Source organism: Ahaetulla prasina, chromosome 2 (assembly GCF_028640845.1).
Source record: "Ahaetulla prasina isolate Xishuangbanna chromosome 2, ASM2864084v1, whole genome shotgun sequence".
Lineage (NCBI taxonomy): Eukaryota > Metazoa > Chordata > Lepidosauria > Squamata > Colubridae > Ahaetulla > Ahaetulla prasina.
Genome location: NC_080540.1, coordinates 29,121,051 through 29,144,644, shown reverse-complemented (window position 1 = coordinate 29,144,644; position 23,594 = coordinate 29,121,051). Strand labels below are relative to the sequence as shown.

Sequence of the window (23,594 nt, the reverse complement as noted above, 5' to 3'; positions counted from 1 at the left end):
TTTCACATAACGGTAACTTTCAGGAGAAATGGCAAGAAAAAAAACAAGTGATTTTGAATGAGGTAAGAAATTTTTTTAAAAACAGTTTCCAAAGAGGACAATTATTGCCCTCCAAACTAAGCTTCAATGGGCAATAATCTAGAGAATTAAATAGTTCACTAACAAAGTGTTATCAGTGAGAGGAATGGAAATAAAGATGAATTCTGCAAAAAAAGAAATCTGGAATTTGCAAATACACTGAGAAAATGGTTGGGCAAAGAAAAAGAAAATAAAATAAAACCAGTCAAAAGAGAATAGAACAGAGATCCTATTGGTCATTGCCTAGCAACAGATTAAACATTCTAATGAGTGACAGTTGGCTGCAGCCTATAATAAGCGGTTGATTCATTCTCCTTGGTGGAAACAGCATTTAGCTCAGGTGTGTCTGAGTTTCGCTCTTGAATCTCGGCCCTTCGGAGCTCCTGACAGCCTTGAACTGGACCTTGGACCAATTTTAGATGATTCTTGGAAGCTCCTCTTTGAAAAACATCTTTTGCAGGCAAGGCTTTGCTTTGGTTGAGCTTCCTGGGGACATTTCTGTTACCTGATAACGAAACCTGATAGTCTCTTGCGGGACTAAAATTTAATACAGGCAGAGCTTTGCCTGGGATTTTAGGCTGCATTAGTAGCATTTTAAGAGGTGATATTAGCACTTTTAACATGGCAGGCTGGATCTCTTTTTTAAAAAACTTTAAGGAAGTGTGTTTTTCTCTCCTTAGCCAAGGCTGTTTCTTTTGATTTGGGAGAAATTTCTTTTTCAGCAACTGCACAACAGAAAATTTCTTCTGGAAGACTTTTGGATACACCTGCAAGTATTAAGCAAGACAAAAATGTATCTGGAAAATGGAGTATATGGACCATAAGTTTGCCACTTGTGGAATGCTATCTAAAATAGTTGTTTTCTGTTATTCAAGCTTCACATCTAATCCAGCTCTTATGTCAAAAAGCCTAGAGATGAAACAATATCAGATATTTTGCATTTCTTTCTCTCACCTATACAAAGACTTGACACCCCCTGTCACTGGTTATATTAACTGTACTCAATTTGGTGGACTCCAGACACACAAGGGCCAACAACAACACAGGTCCCTAGACAACACACACACACAAAGAGACACTTCGATACTATTAGTACTAACACTCCCATCTGCGTTACTCCTTTTGAATGTTATTAGAGAAAAACATCCCTTTCTAACTGCTTTACTTCCACGCAAAAATACACCCCTTCTTTCCCCACACCTTCATTTGTTTCACAGCACAGCTTTTACTAGCAATTGTGTTGTGGTGTCCCCGGGGAGAGGCCTTGAAGGGACAGGACCAAAACAGCACAAGTGGTAGCAACTTTCTGGGCAGACTGCTGTTTCTCTCAAAGATCCCATAATGAAGGCTTTTCGCTTTGCCCGAATTTCTTGGCGCTTCCTGTTTTCAGGTGGGCAAAGGAGCCCCTTTGCAAAGGGAAAAGCATCTCTCTCAAATTCAGGGCCCTAAATTCTTACACCCTCCAGGCCAAAGTCGGGGTGCCTGAGTTTGGAGGCCACCGCAGTGCCTGCCTAAAGGATCTCTCTCTAACAGACGATGCAGAGTTACAAATGGGCTCCCTGCAGTCCCTAAAATGGTGGAAGGCTGCCCACAGTGGAATTAAAATGGCTGACGGCTGACCGGCAATGGATCCAACTCAGCCTGGCAGATGATGCTTCCTCCCATCTCAAGTTGACAAACTGCCAGTCCCTCAATGCATCCAGGAGGGTCACAAAGTTGTGCGTGCATTTACAGCCGGTTTTCAGCCGTTGGTGAAAGCCTTGTGCAGCTTCCGCAGCTCTTCAGCTCAAGGAAGGAGAAAGCAATTCAGCATGTTGAGTCCTGTCCTGTCCATTGTTCTCTATTTACGTTGCATCCAAAGTGAAAAAGGAAAATTGCAATCTTAAAATCAACTAGTAGTGGTCTTTGGAAGGAAGATGGCAGCACTTGGTGCCTTCTTAGCTGAAAAAATAATTTTCTCTTGGCTATGAAAGCAATGTAACAGTAACAGTAACAGAGTTGGAAGGGACCTTGGAGGTCATCTAGTCCAACCCCCTGCTCACGCAGGAGACCTATACCAGGGATTCGAACCACTGGCCTTTCTTATCGACAAGCTCAGTGTCTTAGCTACTGAGCCACCTAGTAATATTGTGTTTTCTTCAATAGTTAAATAAAAATAACATGACAGTCGACTTTTTATTTTGTGTATTTAATATGTACTAGCCATTTTTTTTGACAACAAACTTGTCCAATCAACAAAACCTAAAGTCAAAGTTTCATATTTTTTTTCTGTGTCAAGCACAAAATCCAAAAGCAGTTTCCAAGTAGAAACAAAATCGGATGTAAACTTTTCCTTGACTGAAGTACTTAATCTCCCCATTCTTGCTGCTTCCAACATGGATAACAATGAAGTTCCTTTTTTCACAAAGAAAAGTCTCTCATTAAAATTTAATACTCATTTTGAGACTCTTCTGTATTAAAATATCAATCTTTATTTAATATTTTTATAACGTGCAATTTTTAACAAATCATTTTATTATTAATCAATGAGAAGGAAGGATTTGATATGATCAGTGTATCTTATGATTGAACAAGAATTGCTAGTTCCCCAGTTCCTTAAGACCCTTAAGCCTATTCGCACAACCGTATTTTAAGAGACTTTGGAAAGATATCAAGGGTGGGTCCACAGCAGAAAAGGCCCATCTCCTGGATCCCGCAACATGTGACTCCTTAACAGCCAAGACCCACAACACACCTCTTCGGCTAGATCTGGCGGGGTGGACAGATGTAATCGGAAGAGAGGGTCTCATGCAGGGGTGAAATCCAAAATTTTTCCCTGCTGGTTCTGTGGGCGTGGCTTGGTGGGCTTGGCAGGGGAAGGATATTGCAAAATCTCCATTTCCACCTCACTCTGGAGCCAGCCAGAGGTGGCATTTAACGGTTCTCCGAACTACTCAAAATTTCCGCTACCGGTTCTCCAGAACCTGTTAGAACCTGCTGAATTTCACTCCTGGTCTCAGGGCTTCAAAGGTCAAAAGCAGCACCCTGAATTGGACCCAGAAGCAAACTGGCAATGAATGCATCTTGTGGAGTAGAGAGGTAAGGAGTGCCGTTCTTGGGGTGCATATAAGGGCCCCCATCATCCCATTTTGTAATATCTGAAACCTTCCAGATGCTCTTCTAGGGCAGCCCCATGTAGAGGACATTAGAGCAGTACACCCAGGATGGCTATATACATTTGACTAATTTATCAATACATTCTGGGCATCCCTAAGGAAGGAGTCTGGAGAGATGGGGGGTGCATATCTGGGTTGACCAGAGGCCTCCCCACATGAGGCACGTGGGGGCTGTGCCTGGAGAAAGAGGCCCCAGAATTCTCCTTTCTCTGATTTTCATAGGCAAAGGCTGCCCTAAGCGGCTTCGGCCTCTCTCGTGTTTGGCTCCTTTCCAAAATCCTAGCTCAGGAAGCAGCCCAGCGTCTCTTTTGCCAGGGATTCTCCTGACCCACAAAGGCCACATTCACACAACAGATGTAACTGAGTCCATCATGCACCTCAGAGATACCTTTCCATCACCTTCTCACATGGGGTTACCTGCAGCCTTGGTGAATTTTCCCTTCTGGGACTTGTATTGTATCTGGATCCCATTTGCATGAGATGCTGCACCATAAACCGACCAGTCAGTTAAAACAGACGAAAGTTACGCCTGCTGGGAACCCAGAGAGAAAAGAGAGGACCTGAAGGGGAGGCTCATCCTGCAGATGGCCAGTTTCCAGGCACTCACCAGGAATTGGAAGGTCCCCCTAATGGCCTCGGCCTTCTTCAATGGCAGAAAGACAGACGGGTGAAAGGGAGGCAGAAAGTCCCTTGGTTAGCCAGAGCCTCTGTTGGGTTCTGTTTTCCCTGCAAGGCTGGCCAAGAAGTCAGGCTGGAATGAGGGAGGAAACTGTCAGCTGTTTATTTCTGCAGAAATAGAGAGCCTGACATTTGGGACAGAGGTCCAAATCTAGCATGCTGTGAAAAATACAGCTCAGATGTTCACACAGAAAGTTTGTTATTTAAAAGCAACCAATGTGAATTCTTCCACAGAGTTAGTGTTCACATCTGGTCAATTACATTTGTCTTTTTTGTGTACAAGATTCTATTTGTTGTACTTGGCACAGGAGAGCAAAACCTTCCTATCCCATCATTGTCAGGAATCGCCTGTCGCAGGTCTGTAGTTTGTCTGTCTTCCTCTCAAGGAAGCCGGCAAAGAGAAAGGGAGCTTAGACAGTCAGGTAGGAAATTTGAGCAATTCCAGCTTTTGCTGGCTTGTTTCTGTATAATTTGATTTATTTCTGGCAGGCTTGGCGCTTAAACGCTTTTTCCTTACCTTCTTTGGTAATTGAGAAACTGCAAAGTCGTAAACCAGCAGGGGGAGCCATTCTCTAGCTCATCCTGTTTCCGGAAATTCTTAAGGCCGGCCTTGCTGAGACTCTCCCGATTTGAAAGATTTTCAAAGATTTATATTCTTTTATATTCTATATTTTATATTCTTGAACTATCAAACTATCCCCTCCTCTTCCCCACAGACAGGGCCTAATTTCTACTCTGTACATGCTCAGTGGAAAAGTTGACTGAAGGAGAAAGGAGATGATTCAAGTCCTGAAAAGACAGTTGAATGTTTCTCATACTTTGTTCATCATAGGAAATGTAAAATCAGCTGAATTTGGGGATCATAATAGGAACTGTAATTGGAAGAGGGATTTATTATTTTAGTCCAAGGAGTCTCCGGCAGCCATCTTAGTTTATTGTGGGAAAAGGGAAGAGTTTGATGCTTCCTAAAGATTCATGGCTTCACCAGAGAAGAAAAGGAAACAGGGAATTTATATACTGTATTTGAGACCTCTGACATTTTCCCATAGAAAGAAATATCTTTGCCTTGAAGATGCCACAAATAAGCCTTTTGAGCATTTTCATCCAGAGCGAAAATCATTTGGGGTGTTTGACCTAAATCACAGAATTATAAGACTAGAAAGGACCTCAGAGGTCTCCTAGACCAACCCTCAGATTCAGGCAGGAGATCTAATACCATCCCAGTCTATTTCTGGGGGGGGGGGGAAACTTCCACTGAGAGACCACTCACAATTCCAGGATGTAAAGTAAGCTATTCCACTGAGTAATTGTTCTCACTGTTAGAAAATGTCTCCTGACTTCTAGGTTGGATCTCTTTATCCATCGATTGCTTCATGTCCTGCTGCCTGGTGCTTTGGAGAAGAGGTCAGTCCCTTCTTCTCTGGGGCAGCCCCTCAAGTGCTGGAAGACACTTATCCGGAATGATCATTTCTCTGTTGCTGCAGCCCAGGACTGCCTTGGCTTCTTTGGCAGCTCCACCTGATCCCCCCCTCCCCCTCGCCTGCCCCACCCCCCACCCCAGGCATAGAGAACGCCCCCCCCTCTTTTCCCCTCCCCCAAGAGGCGGAATGCCTGGAAGGGGATTTCCTGATGGAACTTTCGCTTTCCTTTCCCCCGCCTGTCTAGCCGGTTGCGCCTGGACCTCTGCCTAGCAACAATGACACCATAGGGATATCTTTTTTCTACTGGTTGAGCTTGCCCAATCGCCGGCTTGCTCTGGGTTGTTGCGTTGTTGATCGCCAGGTCAGCGTCTTTCTCTGCCTGCGACTGAGCGCAGGTTGAGGATCTTGGCCAGGATGGCTCTGCGCCTGCTGTCCCTTCTGGTGTTGGTGGCGGTCGTTCTTCAGGAGAGCTGCCTCGGTGAGTTCCTTTGGGGGCGTCGGGGGTTCCGGCCCCTTTTTCTACTGTTGGGAATCCATCCAGGGAATTTCTCTTTCTCCCCCCCAAAGTTTCCTCCCAGAAAGAGAATCTTGACTCGGTCCTCTTTCTAGTCCGCTTCCCCTCCCCCTCTGGCCACTCTCAGAAGTGACCCCAATGCGTGGGTGGGGCTCTGCTGCCTCTCCTCCCCCCAGGAGAGGCCCCCCTGGGAGCAGGGGAAGAGCGGACCCTCCAGATCTCAGTCCAGTCTACCTGGGCGCCCCCGAGCGCAGTTCTTTCCCAATTTCAAAGTGGAGGTTGTGGGAAAGTGGCGTTTGCACGGGATCAGGACAATTCACGAACTTCCTGGCTGCCTTCGCCCAACCCCTCCGCCTGGGTCGCCTCTCCTGCCTTTTGGGGGGACTTGGTGGCTCTTGGTGGCTTCTGGTGCTGGGAGGACCCGGCTTGTTTCCGGAATCGGTTCGGTGTATTGCCCGACGCCGAGGCCGCCGCCTTTGAACCATCGGGTTAAGGCTGCCCTGTGAATGCAGCAGGAGAAGAGTCTGGAGAGAAACACTCCTTGAATAAGGTTTCTAAGGATCTGCCTTTAGGATGCTCATTTTCTCCTCGATCCTAAACCCCCAAGATCCCCAGAGCTTTTCTCTAGGACAGGCAGGAATTTTACTACCCCAAATCCTCCTCCTTCCATTTCAGGAACCTCAGCATGGGTCAGTTTGCAGAATCCAAACTATTTAAAATGTACTATTATTCCTTAGTAAGCTGAGCAGTTAGGGAGAAGTACTTCTGGATGGTGGCCTTGAAATTAACGGCTTCCATGGACACACATAGGCCCAAACTGACCAGCTGGCTGTTCCTGACCTGAGGAGGATTTATGATTGTGAGGACGCCCAACCTGTGTTTGATTGTGTGTTTGAGAGAGAAAGGGAAGGAGGGAGCTGGAGCCAGAAAGAGCTGAGCTTCTCCAACTATAAGCCAAGAGAGCAACTTTCTCACCCTCTTTTTCTTTCTTTCTTTTCCAGCAAGTGACAAAGGATCCAACAGTTCAGACCAGGGTAAGTCGGAGGGAGCTGCTGCTGCTGCATGAGCCATTCTGTCCCTTTGCAAGACTTTGGGCGGATGAGGGGATGAAAAGAGAGAGAGGCCTTTTTTTTTTAAAGGCCCCCCTAATTCATCCTCCTGGGTTCCCTCTTTGTCTGGTTCTGGTGGAATAATTAAAATAATTGGAGCCACTTTGGCTTAGTGGTTGAGGTGACCAGGCGAGACCATGAGTTCTAGTCCCACCTTAGGCATGAATGGCACAAAATTCGCTTTCCTTCCACTGGTTCATCCTGCAGAGGAGAAGAGAGACTCTCCCTGTTGGATTCAGGCAGGGGAGGCAGCTCAGAGTCTGCATGGTGGAGCTTGGCCCCCATTGGAAGAAAGAGCCCCCAATTCTTTGAGGGGAAATAGGGAAACCACCATTGATGCCATGATCCCTAGTGGTTAGAGACTCTTCTGGTGGCACAGCTGAGACCTGGCTGACTCTGGAAGGGGAAGAGGTTCCCTCCTCCAGCAGACTTCAGGCATTCTCATTGCTCAGCCCCACAAGGGAAGGAAGCGGGTTCTGGATCACGGAGAGTCCGATCCCCCCTCCTTCCGTTAGAGAAAAGCTCTGATCCTTTGGATTCTGAAATCTCCCAGAGCAGGAAGTGGATCTGTACCAGCCTCCCTGCTGCATGGCCACAGAGGATGAGTTTAGGGAGAGGACCGCAGCTGAGCCCCCCTCCCCTCCCCACATGGGCATTGGCAGCAGGAACTCCCAGGCAGTCTCAATGGGGGCAGGAGGGGGGTCCAGGGTGGGGAGGCCCCAGGGGTTTCTGGGGTGAGGGGAATTCTGGGAATTGAAGTCCAAATGGCTGAGTCTGAGGAACTCTGATTTAGGCCTTTACCTTGAGACTCCCTGACCATGTAATCCCACCCCACCCTCCACCCCCCAAGGTGGCCGAGGGGCATTTCTGCCTTTCTTTGGGCTGACCAAGTGCAGGATCAGCCCCAGAGGAGGAGAAATTTCAGAGCAGCTTCTGTGGGAAGGGAAGGGTGAGATTCAGAGGAAATCTGGTCCAATGGAAAGAATCCGTGAATGATGGTTTCAGGGCCCTAACTGGGTTGATGAAATGAAGCAATATGGGGATAATGAGAGTGACGTTTTCTGTGAATGAGGGGGAGCCCCTCTGAGTCCTGGGTTCAAAGCCGATTCCTGCTCAGATGGCTGAACTCTGGGAGGGGAGGGGGGATTTTCCAGTGGTGGTGATGGGGGAACAGGAGGAAGATTTGGGAGGCTCCATTGCTGCTCCCTTCCCTGATCCCCCCTTTGCTTTTTCCCCTAAGGATCCCATGGCCTCCGGTCTCCTCCGGATCCCCCCTCTCCCTTCCCCTCCCCCGTTTTACAAAATCCCTCCTCAAATCTGCAGCTATTAACCATCCAGTTTGGCTCTCAGTGAAGTCAGAATTGGGTTTTTTTTCTGTGAATGGAAAGTTGGGGTGACTGGGTGGGGTTTCCTGCTGCCTTTGAGCTTCTGGGAGGGTGGAATCCCCCCTTTTACTTGTGGGGTGATTGCAGCCTCCATGGGGCAGAGACTGAGCAATCCAGGAGGGGGTTTGAGGGAGGCCTTGCTGGAAGGGGGGAGGACACAATGGGGGCAGGTAAAGTTTGGGGGACCCGACCTTCCCCTCCTCTCTCACCCCCCACCTTCCCTGCCCTCCAACCCTTCAGGCCCTCCAGAAGCTGCTTCTTTCCCTCCGTTCACCTCCTGCCTCCTCTCCCTCCATCTCCCCCTTCCTTCCCCCCTTCCTCCTCCGCCCCCCAACTCTCCTCTTCTTCCTTCTTTCTCCCCAGAGCCCCAGATGGGAGCCTCCATGGGATCAGGGTCCCTGACTGAAGCCCCCTAACTCTGCCCCTCTGGCTCCCTTCCAGGCGCCTCTTCCCACTCCATGAAGTATTTCTACACTGGCATCTCGGAGCCCAGTCAGGGGCAGCCCCACTTTGTCTCTCTGGGGTTTGTGGATGATCAACTCTTCAGTTCCTACGACAGCAACAGCCGGAGGATGAAGCCTCGAGTCTCCTGGATGGAGAAAGTGGGGAAGGAGGATCCCCAGTACTGGGACAGAAACACCCAGAATGAACGTAGCAATGAGGAAGTGTTCAGAGAAGGCCTGGAGACTCTGAGGCTTCGCTACAACCAGAGTGAAGGTGAGTGATGGGTCGGGTGGCTCCTCCGGCCCCATAATCCCCTCCCCAGGAACCAGAGGGGGCAGAAAGGGGGAGTCCCTTCAAAGGGAAAGGCTGCTTCCACACCTTTTAAAAAGTCTTTTTTTATAGGTTTATCCTTTTTTTTAATCAATATAATATTGTCCTTACCTCCATAGCTGACATTTTCTGCCAATTGCAGTTAATGAACACTTTTTAAAAGTTATCCATCTTTCTTTCTGAATATTGATATGGATATTGATTTAAACTGAGGTAAAAAGAGACTAAAATCTCCCCTCCCCCCCCATGACAGTTGGAGGGTCTGACCTTGGTGGATCTCCTCTTGTGGGGGAGGAAGAGAATCACAGATCCCTCCCAAAAGAAGAGGCAGGTGGATCCTAAGGAGATCCTGGTGGAAGCAGGTCCTCATCCTTCTCTCTGTTTCCACCCCAGAGAAATGAGGGATCAAGTGCAGATCCACCTGGGGAGACTCGATCCCTTTCCTTCACCCCCTTTTTGGAGGGATGAATGGGGCCCAAATGCCAGGAGCTTCTTCTCATCCCCCACTTGGAAGGAGAGGCCAGGAGGCCCAAATGGGGGTGGGGGGATCTTGGAGGGGGGATCTCAGGGCCATTTCCAGGATCCTCCCAATCTTATTAATAAGATAGAAAAGAAAGAAACCTCCATTTGGGGCCCTTCCTGAGTCTCTCAGAGCCTTCATGGCTTCCCATCCTTGGTCCCTCAGGATGAACTCCTGCATTGCCCTCTTGGTGGGGCTGCCCTGGAGGGTGGGAGTCCTTCTTTAGCAGCCCCCTCCCCCTTCTGCCATCTTTGGGGGACAAGATTCACCTTCCAGCAACCTTATTTGGGGGGACTGCAAGGAAATGTGTGTGTAAGGATAGGCTGCTTTTGGCTGAGATCAACCTTCTCCATAAATAGGAGCCATTTCCCCTCCTTTCATCCCAAGGAGGTGCAGCCCCCCCCCCCTCAACTCTTCCGTCCTTTTCTCACTCCACCCCCCCTCCAGGCAGACACCAGAGCTCTGCCATTCCTGCCCCAGATCCCTCCAGGCCCCCTGCTGGCCTCTCAGGGGAACAGAGCTGGACCCAGAGGGCTCCCCCTGGTGGAGAAAAGGAGGAAGGAGACCGGCCAGTGGAGGGGAGCCTCCTTTCCAGGCTCAACAGCCCCAAATGTCCCCAACCTTCCCTCAAAGGGAGGCTGCTTCTCCCCTCCCATCGCCTGAGTCTCTCCTCTGGACCTTCTCTGGCTCCCTCCCCTCCTTTCGGGGGTCTTTTGACCAGAAACTGCACACAATATTCCAGATGTGGTGGCATCCTGGATTTACTCTAAGTGTTTGTGATCTCTGTGTTTTCAGTACCATTTTAATATCCTTGACATCCTGTTGGCCTTTTAAATTTTTTAATATCATTTGTATTAAACCTTTTGAACAAAAGATAAAAGCTAATAGAAGGTAACATAAAGTAAAGGAGAGAAAGGAAACCAATCAAAATCGCCTGAGTCGCCTCCTCTGGACCTTCTCCGGCTCCCTCCTCTCCTTTTGGGGGTCTTTTGACCAGAAATTGCACACAATATTCCAGATGTGGTGGCATCCTGAATTTACTCTTAAGTCTTTGTGACCTCTGTGTTTTCAGTACCATTTTAATGATCCTTGACATCCCGTTTGCCTTTTAAATTTTTTAATATAATTTGTATTAAACCTTTTGAACAAAAGATAAAAGCTAATAGAAGGTAACATAAAGTAAAGGAGAGAAAGGAAACCAATCAAAGAAAATAAAAAAGTACAAGAAAATAAAACCAGTGGAAGAAAATTGGTAAAGAAAAAAGATATGAAGAAGTGATTTCTGATATTCTTCACAGCAGTTCTAAATATAAATATATTTTAGCCTCTCTAAAGCAGCCTTTCTTAACCTTTTGACCCTGGAGGAACCCTTGAATTATTTTTCAGGCCTCAGGAAACCCCTGAACATCTCTAGACTCAGAGAAAGGCTGAAATTGTTTCATGCATAGACCTGTAGAGATGCATTAACAGTGTTCTTACACTAATAATGAAACAATGAAACTTGCCTTTTCAATGAGATCCCTGTGCTTTCTTTTTGCTGCACAGATATTCAATTCTATGGTAAACTTTGAGATTAAAACACATTTCATCTTCAACTGAAATAAGACAATTTTGATGCTTCTGAAATAAGACAGAATTTGTTTTCAGAAGTCAAAAACTGCAGCCAAATGTTCAGGGCCTTCCTGTGAATGGCAGGAGAGTCTTCTTGGGCAGAAATCCAGAATTATTTTTCCCATGGGGAGATCAGGGAATCTCCTCTCGAGGGCAGGATCAGACTGCAGCTCCCAAGGATCTTCCTCCAAAGGGAAGTTCTCTGGCTGAGCAGAAGATGCAGAGAAAGGGTCCCTCACACTTCATTCCCGGGTGTGGAAAGGGAGGAAAAAGACTGGTCAGTTTAGTTCAACTGTACTTACAGGTGATTTTCCTTTAGATTTGAGAGTTCCTGGCCTCCTTCCTCCCTCTCAAACCCAGACAGGAATAGAAACATTTCAGGATTTCCTTTTGGTTTTTTCAAATCAGTTTTCTTTTAAATCCAAGAATCTGTTCACTTGAAGCTGAAACATCTTCTCCAGGGCCTTGCAGAGCCTGTAAACTTCAAACTTCATTTCAAAGGCCAATAACTCTTTGGGTCTCCTGATCAGATTGAGCCACTTGCTGCTGTTGCTAAGGAAAGTATTCCTTTGTGGCCCTTAGGCTTCATTCCCACATTACACTAAACCATGATTGTTTCTGGTTAGCCCATAGTGGGAACCAGCCCTTGTGACTTGGTGCTATTTGTTAACCAAGATTTATGGTCACAGGGATCCCTGCAAACTTTTATGTAGATCAACCAGATCCTCTTTGAGACCACAAGATTCTCAGTCCCTCTTTGCAGCTGCAGTAGCTTCAGGCTACTGTTCCCCCTCAGGGACCCCTTTCTTTCCCCCCCAGAGGAAGAGCAAAAAGAAAGATGGAAGGATCTCCCTCCCTCCATTTCTTTTAACACTCCTTCTTTTCTCGGTCCCCACTTGGGATCCTCTGCTGGCTTTTCCAGCTTCCCTTTTCCTGGGAAGCTTCAGGGACCCCGTCCTACGGGGATGGGGGGGAATGCAGGGAGGCAGGTCAAGAGAGGGGAGAAAGGCGGTTAGTGATGGGGGCTTTCATTCCCTTGAACCCTAGGGAGGAAATGGGGGTGTCAGTGCCTGTGTCAAAGTCCCTGCAGGGAGGGAGGCAGCTCTGTTTATATTCAGGACTCCCGAAACCATCCTCCTGTCTGTCTTTCAGGCCTGTACACATGGCAGAGGATGTATGGCTGTGAGATCCAGAGTGACGGGAGCAAAGGAGGGTTTAACCAATATGGCTACGAAGGGAGGACCTTCATCACCTTTGACAAAAAGACCCTCACCTGGGTGGCTCCCGATCCCCTGGCCCAGATAACCAAGAGGAAATGGGAGGCTCTTCCAGGAATGACTCAGGGACAGAAGACCTACCTGGAGGAAATCTGCATTGAGTGGCTGGAGAAGCACCTGTCCTATGGGAATGAGACGCTGCTGAGGAGAGGTGAGCATCTGAATGCAGACTGGACTTTCCTCCTTTATGGCCGGATCTCTTGTATACATTCAGCCCAGTGGTGGGTTGCTCCTGGTTCACTCCGGTTCGGGAGAGCCGGTAGTAAAAATCTGTTGGCGTTTGGAGAACCGATAGTAATGGCTGACTGGCCACACCCCCAAACCGGTTCCCCGGCCACCATGTTCTTTGTGCATGTGCATCCCATTGCCTTGCAAGTCCAAAGGGATGCGCATGTGCAAAGAATATGGGGACGCCGCCGGTACTTTTTGGCAGCCTGAGGAGAAAGCGGCTGGCAAAAAAGCTTTTTTGGAGGCAACCTGGCCAGCTGCTTTCCAGCAGCGGTGGCTGGCTGGGGGCCTCCGAAAAATTTGGGTCAGCTTGCCTTCCTGATTCTGGACAAGCCGCCGTGGAAGGTAAGCAGCCAAAAAAAGAGGCGGTAGTGGGAGTGGAAGGCAGGCAAGTGGGCCTGGCCATGGGGACCACTGGGAAGGCAGGCAAGCATGTCGGCCCTGCTAGCTAGCTCTCTTCCTCGTGGCCCTGCCATGCTTGCCTGCCTTCCGGCCCGGCTAGTGTGTGGGCGGGTGGCCCTTCGGGGAGATGGAGCCACTGTGCTGGAGGTGAGAGGGGCAGCGGTGGTGCTGGGGGAGGGTGGCCAGATGTCACACACACACACAAGCCCCTGTCACCCCCACTGCCGCTTCCCGCCATTCTTAAAGTCTATCGTTAAGAGCGACGTTGTCTTCGATCTCCCCCCAGTCATTGTTGAAGGGTCAGAGATTTAAAAAAACATCTTCCAGCTCTTAACAATAGACTTGAAGAATGGCAGCAAAAGAAGAGCAGGGCATATGTGTGTGTGTGTGTCTCCCTTCACAAGGACTTGGAGGCAGCTCCTCTGAGGAAAAAAGGAGGCGGCGAAGCTGGCTGTCCTCTGGGAGAAATTGCCCTGTCTCTGCAGCATTGGTCATGTGACTGAATGGGCGTGGCCAACTTGATGTCACTCACAGCAAGGTGCCGCCCCACCTTGCCCTGAGTGACTTCAAGTTGGCCACGCCCACTCAGTCACATAACCACCAAGCCACGCCCACCAAATAAGCCATGCCCACAGAACTGGTAGTCAAAAAATTTTGGAACCCAACCCCGATTCAGCCCCTTTGTTCCTGGTCTTCAGTCTGTTTGCCCTGGTGGGAATCCTCCCCCCCATCCTTCCACCCCTCTCCATGACATGGGAAGCCCTGTTTGGTTCCCATTGCCAGGCAGCCATTCAGTGGACCAGAAAATGCATCCCCTCCCTGGCAGGTGTCTGGGTGGATCAGGCAGGACAATCACTTAGTGGTGTCCTGTTTGCTGCACACAATGAGGCAACCATTTGGGGCTATTCAATGAAACCTCCACTAGCTAAACTGTAGTCGAGAGTGGTGGGTGCTCTTAATTTACCTCCATTAACTCTGCTTCTCCCCCACATCCCATAGGGGGCTCCTTCCCTGCCTTGCACCATTTTTATTGCCCCCACTTGGGCAAAGAAGGCCGTGGATGAGGGGTTCTTTTCTTTCCAAAGTTTCTGTCAATCATTCTCTTAACCCTCAAACAGGTTCCCACAATTGTCAGTGAGCCTTTCTCAAAACAACTCCCTCCCCACCTTCAGGAACACCCCCTCACCCCACAAAGGGGCTCACATTCTAATCTTTTCCTAGAATTTTTTATTAATTTAGCATACAGACCATCCCTCTCTCCTAGGTCTACCCCTTCCCCTCTGGGGTCCTTCACCTCTCCAGGATTAGCTGGATGAGATTAGGATCAATGGGGAAAGAACCGAGGGAGGTCACTGTCCCGCAGATAGCCATATGTGAATCTCTCCTTGTGAAGTGGGGCCACGGGATTCAGGTGGGCTTGCTGATGGCGTACCTGGCTCCCTGCTACGTGACAGCAGCCCTGCCCAAGCTGTTGGAGATGATAGCCGGGGCGGCGGTTGAGACCCCCAGACTTATGGTTATGGGGGACTTCAACCTGCCGTCAGCGGGCGAATCCTCGACGACAGCTCGGGAGTTCATGGCTTCCATGACGGCCCTGGACCTGTCCCAGATAGTAATCGGTCCCACCCACATCGGGGGAAACACTCTGGACTTGATTTTTGTCTCGGGACAGTGGCTGAATGATCTGGAACTAGAGGACTTAATTATTAAACCCCTGTCATGGTCAGATCATTCACTCCTTCAGCTAGACTTTCGAACTGCTGCACCACACCGCAGGGAGACGGAGCCGACTCGTTGGTTCCGTCCCAGGCGCCTAATGGACCCGGAGAGGTTTGTGACAGAGCTTGGGCCGTTTCCTGGGGAACTGGCCCACGGCTCGGCCGAAGAACTGGTCGCCGCCTGGGAAAGGGCGGCGGCGGGGCTTTGGACCATGTCGTGCCTTTGCGGCCTCTGACCCGGCGCCGAGTTCGACCAGCTCCATGGTATACCAAGGAGTTGAGAGAGATGAAGCGCCGGAAAAGACGCCTAGAGAGTGACTGGAGGTCCAGTCGCTCCGAATCCGACCGAACACTAGTAAGGTCTTATATTCAGACCTATCTAGTGGCGATAAGTGCGGCAAAACATAGTTATTTTTCCGCCCTTATTGCATCGGCAGATAATCGCCCAGCCACCCTGTTTAGGGTGACCCGCTCCCTTCTTATGCAGGGGGCTTGGGAGGACCCCTTACAGGGGCATGCTGAGAATTTTGTACAGTATCTGTCCGATAAAATTGCTCGGATCCGGGACGGACTGGACGCTGATTGGGTAGATCCGGGCGGGATGATGGGGATGGGTCTTGTGAATACTATCTGGGTGGAGTTTGACCCTGTGACCCTTGAGGACTTGGACAGGTTATTGGGTAGGCTGAATCCCACCACATGTTTATTGGACCCGTGTCCCTCCTGGTTGGTACTGGCCACACGGGAGGTTACATGAGGCTGGCTCCTGGGAGTTATCAACGCTTCTTTGTTGGAGGGTGTCTTCCCCACCACCTTAAAAGAGGCGGTGGTGAGGCCCCTCCTCAAAAAGCCTTCCCTGGATCCAGCTGTGTTGGCAAATTATCGTCCAGTCTCCAACCTTCGCTTTTTGGCAAAGGTTGTGTGAGAGTGTGGTGGCATATCAGCTTCCCCAATACCTGGAGGAAACTGTCTATCTAGGCCCGTTCCAGTCCGGCTTCAGGCCTGGATACAGCACGGAGACGACTTTGGTTGCGTTGGGGGATGATCTCTGGAGGTCTCGGGACAAGGGTTGTTCCTCTGTCCTGGTCCTTTTCGATCTCTCAGCGGCTTTTGATACCATCGACCATGGTATCCTGCTGCGACAGTTGGGGGGTTTAGGGGTGGGGGGCACCGTCTATCGGTGGTTCTCCTCCTATCTCTCCGACCGGTCGCAGACGGTGTTGGCAGGGGGGCAGAGGTCGACCTCGAGGCGCCTCACGTGTGGGGGGGCCACAGGGGTCGGTTCTCTCGCCTCTCCTATTCAACATCTATATGAAGCCGCTGGGTGAGGTTATCTGTCGTTTCGGGGTGGAGTGTCTGTCAAGGTTCCAGAAAAACCTCTTCTGCATAAAAAAACTCAGAAGCCATTGTTTTTCAGAGTTCTTTACTAGCATGAGGAAACTGGCACACGATGAGTGAAATTCCAAAACTGAACTTCCGGATTCTTTTCCCAGTTATACAAACCCCAAGAGTCCCACCCCCCTGACCCCTTTGATGGTCACATGGTCCCACGTTCTCCCAGTTCATTCGAATATCTTCTCGCCACTCTTCCTGCAAGATGTGAACACCATCCGACCTTGAACACTTGAAGAATGTTACCATACCCCTCAGCCCCCCTTCTTCCCCTCAGGGGAAAAATGTGGCAGCGTCTGGAACCCTAAAATCTAGTATGGTTTCCAGGCCTGACAGTGTCATCTGTACGCTGATGACACTTATCTGTACATCTCCACCCCGAACCACCCCAACGAAGTCGTCGAGGTGATGTCCCGGTGCCTGGAAGCCCTGCGGGTCTGGATGGGGAAGAACAGGCTCCAGCTCAACCCCTCCAAGACGGAGTGGCTGTGGATGCCGGCGTCCCGGTACAGTCAGCTTACTCTATCGCTGACTGTTGGGGGTGAATTATTGGCCCCCGAGGGGAAGGTGCGCAACTTGGGCGTTCTCCTGGATGACTGGATGTCCTTAGAGGAACATCTGACAGCCGTCGCCAGGGGAGCATTTTATCAGGTCCGCCTGTTCCGCCAGTTGCGTCCCTTCCTAGACCGGGATTCCCTATGCACGGTCACTCACGCCCTCGTCACTTCCCGCCTGGACTACTGCAATGCTCTCTACATGGGGCTCCAGGGGTTCTTATGGTTGAGCATCTTCCAGATTTGGAGCATTTCCCAAAACTCTTGGAGATGCAACATGTGTGGAATGGGAAATAGTGGGAGATTTTCCTGCCCCTCCAAGTTTCCCATCCACCTTCCAGGCTCTGGAGGGGCTCAGAGTTAATTCTGGTGTTTCTGCAGAGACTCCAGTGGTGTCGATGAGCAGCAGGACGGAGGTGGAGGATGGGATGGAGACGCACGTCTGCCAGGTCCATGGCTTCTACCCCAGGGAGATCGATGCCTCCTGGAGGAGGGACGGGGAGGTCTGGCTGCAGGACACCCTTCATGCATCTGTGGCCCCCAACGCAGACGGGACCTACCACAAGTGGCTCAACATCCAGATTGATCCCAAAGAGAGAGACCGCTATCGGTGCCATGTGGAGCATGACGGCCTGCAGGAACCTCTGGTCTTGGAGCTGAAGGGTGAGAGGCTGCAGGGAGGGAAAGGCTGGGCTCTTTGGCAGGCTGGAGGGTTGTGAGAGAGAAATCTGACCCCAGATGTAAGCATATCTGAGCTTTAATCCACTGGTTTTCCCAGTGTTTGAGGTTGGTGAAGCTGCAGAGAGCAGACCATAGAAGTGACTTCAGGTGATGGAAACTACAGAATCCCATCACAATACTTGGCCGATCCTGATGACATTCCCTTAAATCCTCTCTTAGGCCTTCCCTGTTTCTTGCCCCCAGCAGAAAAGCAGCAATTATGCTGAGCACCAGAAAGAGATTTCCTTTTGTTTGTAATTCCTAAAGTAGAAGAATCAGGAGGAGTCTGGTAGCCTCTTTTCTGAAGGCAAATTCTGATTAAAATAGATGAACTGCAGCTGCCTTCAGGAAATGCAGAGAATGGCTGGACTGATGTACCAGGAGTGAGAAAAGAGACTCCCAAGTCTGAGGTTTTTCCCCATCAGAGACTAACAGGGTTTCCTGCTTTAAAGGTCAAAAGGTCACTCTGTGTTGCTGCTCTAAGAAAGAAGTTGCACATTATTTTATGATATGATATGGGAATTCCTGAGGTTCAATATAAAACCCAAGGAAAAAATCCCTCTCTCAAAGAATTCTGAATATGCTCATAAGTGTCCTTAACATACACTGGACTTCCAAAGTTACAAAATTCAAATTCTAATTTTTAATTGATGTTTGTCACCACGATACAAGAAATATTCAAATGGAATTGTTATGCTGATATCCCAGACAAAATAAAATATTCCTTTTATTTTTGTTGTTGTTTATAGCAAGCATCAATTCATAAGTGGCATGATTGCTATTCAATGGGAATCCTGAATTTTGTGCAAGAGAAATTTACTTTTAAAGTTCTCCTCCCCTCCCCCACAAGCAATACCACTTTATAATGCCTTGATAAGACCATGCTTGGAATTCTTCATCCAGTTTTGGTTGCCACGATATAGAAACGATGTTGAGACTCTGGAAAGAGTGCAGAGAAGAGCAACAGAGATGATTAGGAGCCGGGAGGCTAAAATAGATGAAGAGCAGTTGCAGGAATTGGGCATGTCTAGTTCAGTGAAAAGAAGGACTAGGGATGACATGATACGTTCCAGTATCTCAGGGGTTGCCACAAAGAAGAGGACGTCAAGCTATTCTCCAAAGCACCTGAGGGTAGAACAAGAAGCAATGGATAAAAACTAAACAAGGAGAGAAGCAAACTAGAACTAAGGAGAAATTTCCTGACGGAGAACAATCAATCAGTGGAAGGACTTTCCTTCAGAAGTTGTGCCTCCATCACTGGAAGCATTTAAGAAAAGACTGGCGAGCCACTTGTCTGGAATTGTTTAGGGACTCTAGCTTGAGCAGGGGGTTGGACTGGGAGACCTCCAAGGTCCCTTCCAACTCTCTTATTCCATTATTCTATTTCTGCCATTTGTGGGACCATCCAGAAGTTGGATATCACCATAGTCTGGTTTACGTCCCTGGTTTATGTCAAGTGCCTGATCTTCGGACCTTTCGCCGTGAGCTGAAAACGCACTTATTTATTCAAGCGGGACTGGCCTAAAATTTTATTGGGTTATTTATATTTTAATATTTTAATTCGTTTTAAATTTGGCCACCTTATAATATGTTTGTTTTAATTTCTTTTAATATTTATACTGTGATTTTTTTACTTGGTTGTACACCGCCCTGAGTCCTTCGGGAGAAGGGCGGTATAAAAATTGAATAAAATAAAAATAAATAAAATAGTCCATTTTCAAGCTGAAGTTCTGGAAGCATAAAATACAATTTCATGCTATTTCTGGACTGGCCAAAGAAAATGAAAGTGTGCACTTTAAAAAATGGCTAGGTGATATAAACTATTTTACTTTAAATAATAAAATGCAAACACTCAAACTGAATGAAAAAAGCATACAGATCTGCCCAATTCCATTCAGAGTCATGGCTTATTGGGGTAGCCTATAAAAAGAACCAAAAAAAATGTTAAACAATTTTATTTACATTAATCTGTTGGTGAAGTTTTTGTTTTGAAACCTGCTGAGAGTCACAAGGTGGCAAACGGCTGTTTTTGAATCAAAATATGAATTCAGTTGCCTTCATGCTGGGCTGGTGTGAGAAGGAGGGAGCGTCATGAGGCCACGTCCTCTAACAACGGTTAACAAGGCCTCTTCATGTTACCTTGAGAAGGACACAAAAATGAGCCCATGGAGTTTTGAATTTGGGGTATTTCCAGCTTTCACTTCCTTAGGTCTCTTCCCTGATTGGGAAGATAGTTTGGGGTTCCCCTTCAATATTCTGCTCTTTCTCCCAATTCAGAACCAACCAATTCAAAATCCAACCTGGGGCTCATCATCGGCTGCGTTGTTATGGCTGCTCTTGTCCTGGTGGGTCTGATTGCTGGGATCCTGGTATTTATCAGTAAGTATCTTTTTTTGGTGGGTGATGGAAGGAAGATGGGGAGATTCCCCCCAAATCTCTCCCTTTGGGGAGCTTCTTCTGGGCTTCCTTCTGTCCTGTTTTCCCAGCCCTCTTGGGGAGCATCTGAGATCTCAGCCTCTTGCTGGGACTCCAGTCTCCATTCAGCTGAGTCTGAGATTCAGGCAGTCCTGTCTTCTCCTGAGTTGGGAAGAGGCATCCCAGTTCCTTTGTCCCTTTCAAAGGCTTTGGTCAAAGAGCAGCAGAGAAGGATTTCCATGAAAATCTTCCTCCCCTCCCAGCTGCTTCTGCTGCTTCCCCCAATTTCCCTCCATCCATCTCAGAGGCAGCAGGTCTCTCTTGGGGCAAATCAGGAGATACATTTGTATTTTGAAGATCTTTCTGTCATTATAAATGGGAAAAAAGTGACTGTGAAATATCTCCTGAGGTTCTTCCTCCTACGGAGGGAGAGATTGGATGATCTCTGATGGATTTTTGTGAGCTTTCATTGATTTTTATCTTTGCAGAGAGACGTCAAGATGACTACAAAGCAGCACCAAGTAGTGATTTGTCCTGTTTACATGTAATCTCCAACTTAGAGCAAGGACCAAAGGCACCATCAGTTGAGAGGGGTGTGTGCATGTATCTTTGTGTGTCCTATCTTCCTCTTCCTCCTAAGAACCAGGCTGGGGAAGATGGGCCCCCTTTTCATTACAGCCAGGCTGTTCTTGGAAGCGGAGTCCTCAAGGAGAAACATCTGGGACAAGGAACCTTCAAGAAGATGAGAAGATCCATCTGGTGGAAGGTCCCTCTGACATGCAGTGGTGGGATTCAGTCAGTTCGCACCACTTCGGGAGAAACGGTTGTTAACTTTCTGAGCAGTTTGGCAAACTGTTTGTTGGAAGAAATCATTAGGGCAGAGAACCGGTTGTTAAATTACTTGAATCCCACCACTGAGAACATGCCTTGTTTCCCAAGAAGGCAGAAAGGAAAGGCTTGGCCAAATGAGTCGGAAGCTCCATAAAACTAGGGATCAAAAGGGGGCATTTTGAGAAAAAAAGGAGCTTTGGGGGATGCCAGCTGGATCTCCTCTTGGTCTCCCATTACAAGGCTCTCTAAATACGAACTGGTTAGAAAAAGAAACTTTGGATCCATCTCTATCTTTTTAGATCAGCTCTGGCTTTGGGTGATATAAATTTTAAGAATTCTTTCTTATGCCTTTTAGTCAAAGCAGTTTAGTTCAAACTCTCTCCATGGATTTGTGAGTCATTGATTGTGTGTGGGAGAGAAAGGGAGGGAGGGAGTTGCAGTCAGAAAGAGCAGAGAGGGAGGGAGGGAGGGAGGGAGAGAGAGAGAGAGATCTCCTCACCCTTTTTTTTCTTTCTTTCTTTTCCAGCAAGTGACAAAGGATCCAACAGTTCAGACCAGGGTAAGTCGGAGGGAGCTGCTGCTGCTGCAGGAGTCATTCTGTCCCTTTGCAAGACTTTGGGCGGATGAGAGGATGAAAAGACAGAGAGCCCCACTTTTTAAAGCCCCCCCCCCCCAATTCATCCTCCCTTCTGTGTCTGGTTCTGGTGAAATAATTAGAATAATTGGAGCCATTTTGGCTTAGTGGTGAGGGCACCAGGTGAGATCAGGAAATTGCCCCCAATTCTTTGAGGAGAAATAGGAAAACCACTAGCAATGCCATGATCCCTAGTGGTTAGAGACTTTTCTGGTGGCACAGCTGAGACCTGACTGACTCTGGAAGGGGAAGAGGTTCCCTCCCTCAGAGATGTGCTCAGATGGGTTTAAGGTTGGTGGGGTCCTCTGAGAATCTCTTCTGGCACTCAGGATGTTCCCACCCCACCATTCTGGTTGTGACTCCCTGTTTCTGAGGCTGGGCTGACATGATCAGTTGGGATTATTGGGACTGTACCAGCCTCCCTGCTGCATGGCCTCCTCCCTGCCTGAGCTGCTGGGGGCCATCTCAGGGCTGGCATGGAGTTGCCCAGGATTCTGGTCCTGGGAGGTTTCAATCTGCCATCCCTGCATTTGATCTCAGAAGCAGCCCAGGACTTCTTGACTACCATGGCGTCTGTGGGTCTCTCCCAGATCATCCTGGGTCCAACTCAAGACCGCAGCCACACACTGGACATGATCTGCTTGTCGGAGCAATGGCAACATGATCTGATGGGGGAATCTGGTTTTTATTGTTTTAAATATTCTACATGGCATTTTATTGAATTTTACTGTGTGCTGCGTAGGGTCACCTTAATGAGATATTTGGGATGGAAGCTTAATTAATAAATTAATAAAAAGCTTGATGTCCTCTGAGAAGTTTGTGAAGCTGAAGAGGTTTAATGGTGAAGAGGGAGATTTGACCTCCTCACAGGACAGGACATTGATTCATTCTGTCTCTTTTTCTCCAATCCAGGGAGCAACCAGGCCGTTTAGCAGCCCCCTTGCAGGTGAGTGGACTGGTGGGGGCCGTATGGGGGGAGAGGGAGGAAGGGAGGGGAATGAGGGCTTTGGGGTCCAAGGACCAAGTGAGGGTGAAGATACTTTGGAAATCCCTCTTCTCTCTCCTATTCATCTCAGACACTGGGAGGGAAGGAATTTGGGGAGAGGGCTCAGGGGAGGGGTCTTCCTGCCCCCAAACTCTTATCCTGTGGCACCTCTCAGGCTCTCACTGTCTTGATCCCAGTAACCCTTGGATACTTTTCTCCCTCCTCTTTGCAGTGCACACGCCCAGCATAAAGAGAGAGGAATGACGAGGGATCAGCTTTCTTCTGAATTGGGCCGGACTCTTAGCAGGAGCCCTTCAGGCCCTTCCTGCATGCTGGAACCAGGAGAGATTTTGGGTCTTTCATCATTGCTTTTATCACTGAATCACTAAACTTTTTCTTTTTTGATTGAGGAGAAAAGAATATATTATGTGTTGCTAATTGTGGAATCAAAAGATTTCAAATTGGGTTTCTAGATAATAGTTTGTAATAGGTAGGTTGCAGAACACCTTTAATGGGCTTTTGCTGATTAATCTTAGTGGATGGAGATTAGAGGTTAAAGAGGAGGTTTTAGAGGTGGGTTTATAGAGAATGGGGTGAGGAATAGGATGAAGAGTTTCTTGCTTTTACTTTAAGAAAGATTTATAAGTTGTTAATTTTCATTATACTGGTTGGGGATAAAGGTGGAGGTTTTTTTTTTCTTTTTCCCACCTTGTGTTAGTTTTATCTGTTTAATCCAATGATACTATTACTAAGGGAACTGTGCATTTTGAGATTTTTTTTCATTAAAATAGTCGATGCATTTTAAATTGATAATTGCAGTTAATTGACCATATATTTGACAACACAAAGTTTGACAAATTATCAATATACCGAGTGTAGCAATTGACACTGATTTTTTATAGATTGCCATTTATGGATTTTCATGATGTAGAAAAATGGAACATGAAATCAATTGTCAGGCTGCTACCTTCTTAACAATGGCACATCATTTGTAAATTTGCCAAAATTGTTTGCTGAAAATAAATGGTTTTTGTTTTCCTCTTAACTGAGTTGCTGCATGTTTGGGGAGGTTGGAATTAAGAGGGATTTTACTCTCCTTGTTGATCAGAGACCCTGATTCCAATTTCACTACAAGTGGTAAGAAGAGGAGGAACTAAGACAAAACATGGAAGGAACGAGAACTGGGGGTTTCC

The 23,594-nt window shown here is 48.0% G+C and overlaps 1 protein-coding gene across 3 annotated transcripts; it reads left to right on the top strand.

The window, feature by feature from the left end:
* Positions 1-5,655: 5,655 nt before the first annotated feature.
* On the top strand, positions 5,656-23,446 carry LOC131189849 (H-2 class I histocompatibility antigen, Q9 alpha chain-like). Of its 3 annotated transcripts, XM_058166382.1 has the most exons (10): positions 5,656-5,810; positions 6,848-6,880; positions 8,704-9,057; positions 12,398-12,673; positions 17,198-17,479; positions 19,814-19,915; positions 20,440-20,544; positions 21,309-21,341; positions 22,329-22,362; positions 22,634-23,446. In XM_058166382.1, the coding sequence occupies exons 3-9, from the start codon at positions 8,799-8,801 to the stop codon at positions 22,346-22,348; spliced, it is 1,077 nt and encodes a 358-aa protein (XP_058022365.1). In that variant the 5' UTR covers positions 5,656-5,810; positions 6,848-6,880; positions 8,704-8,798; the 3' UTR covers positions 22,349-22,362; positions 22,634-23,446. The 3 variants fall into 3 exon arrangements, with proteins under 3 accessions (XP_058022365.1, XP_058022364.1, XP_058022363.1); XM_058166381.1 differs by lacking the exon at positions 6,848-6,880 and having other exon boundaries at positions 5,660-5,810; positions 8,782-9,057; positions 20,440-20,472; XM_058166380.1 differs by lacking the exon at positions 6,848-6,880 and having other exon boundaries at positions 5,660-5,810; positions 8,782-9,057.
* Positions 23,447-23,594: the final 148 nt, after the last annotated feature.

Bases quoted from the DNA above. Each gene is read 5' to 3' on its own strand.
- LOC131189849 (XM_058166380.1), top strand. From the start codon at position 5,747: ATGGCTCTGCGCCTGCTGTCCCTTCTGGTGTTGGTGGCGGTCGTTCTT. The intron at 5,811-8,781 runs GTGAGTTCCTTT...GCTCCCTTCCAG, and splicing joins TCTTCAGGAGAGCTGCCTCG to GCGCCTCTTCCCACTCCATG. The intron at 21,342-22,328 runs GTAAGTCGGAGG...TCTCCAATCCAG, and splicing joins ATCCAACAGTTCAGACCAGG to GGAGCAACCAGGCCGTTTAG.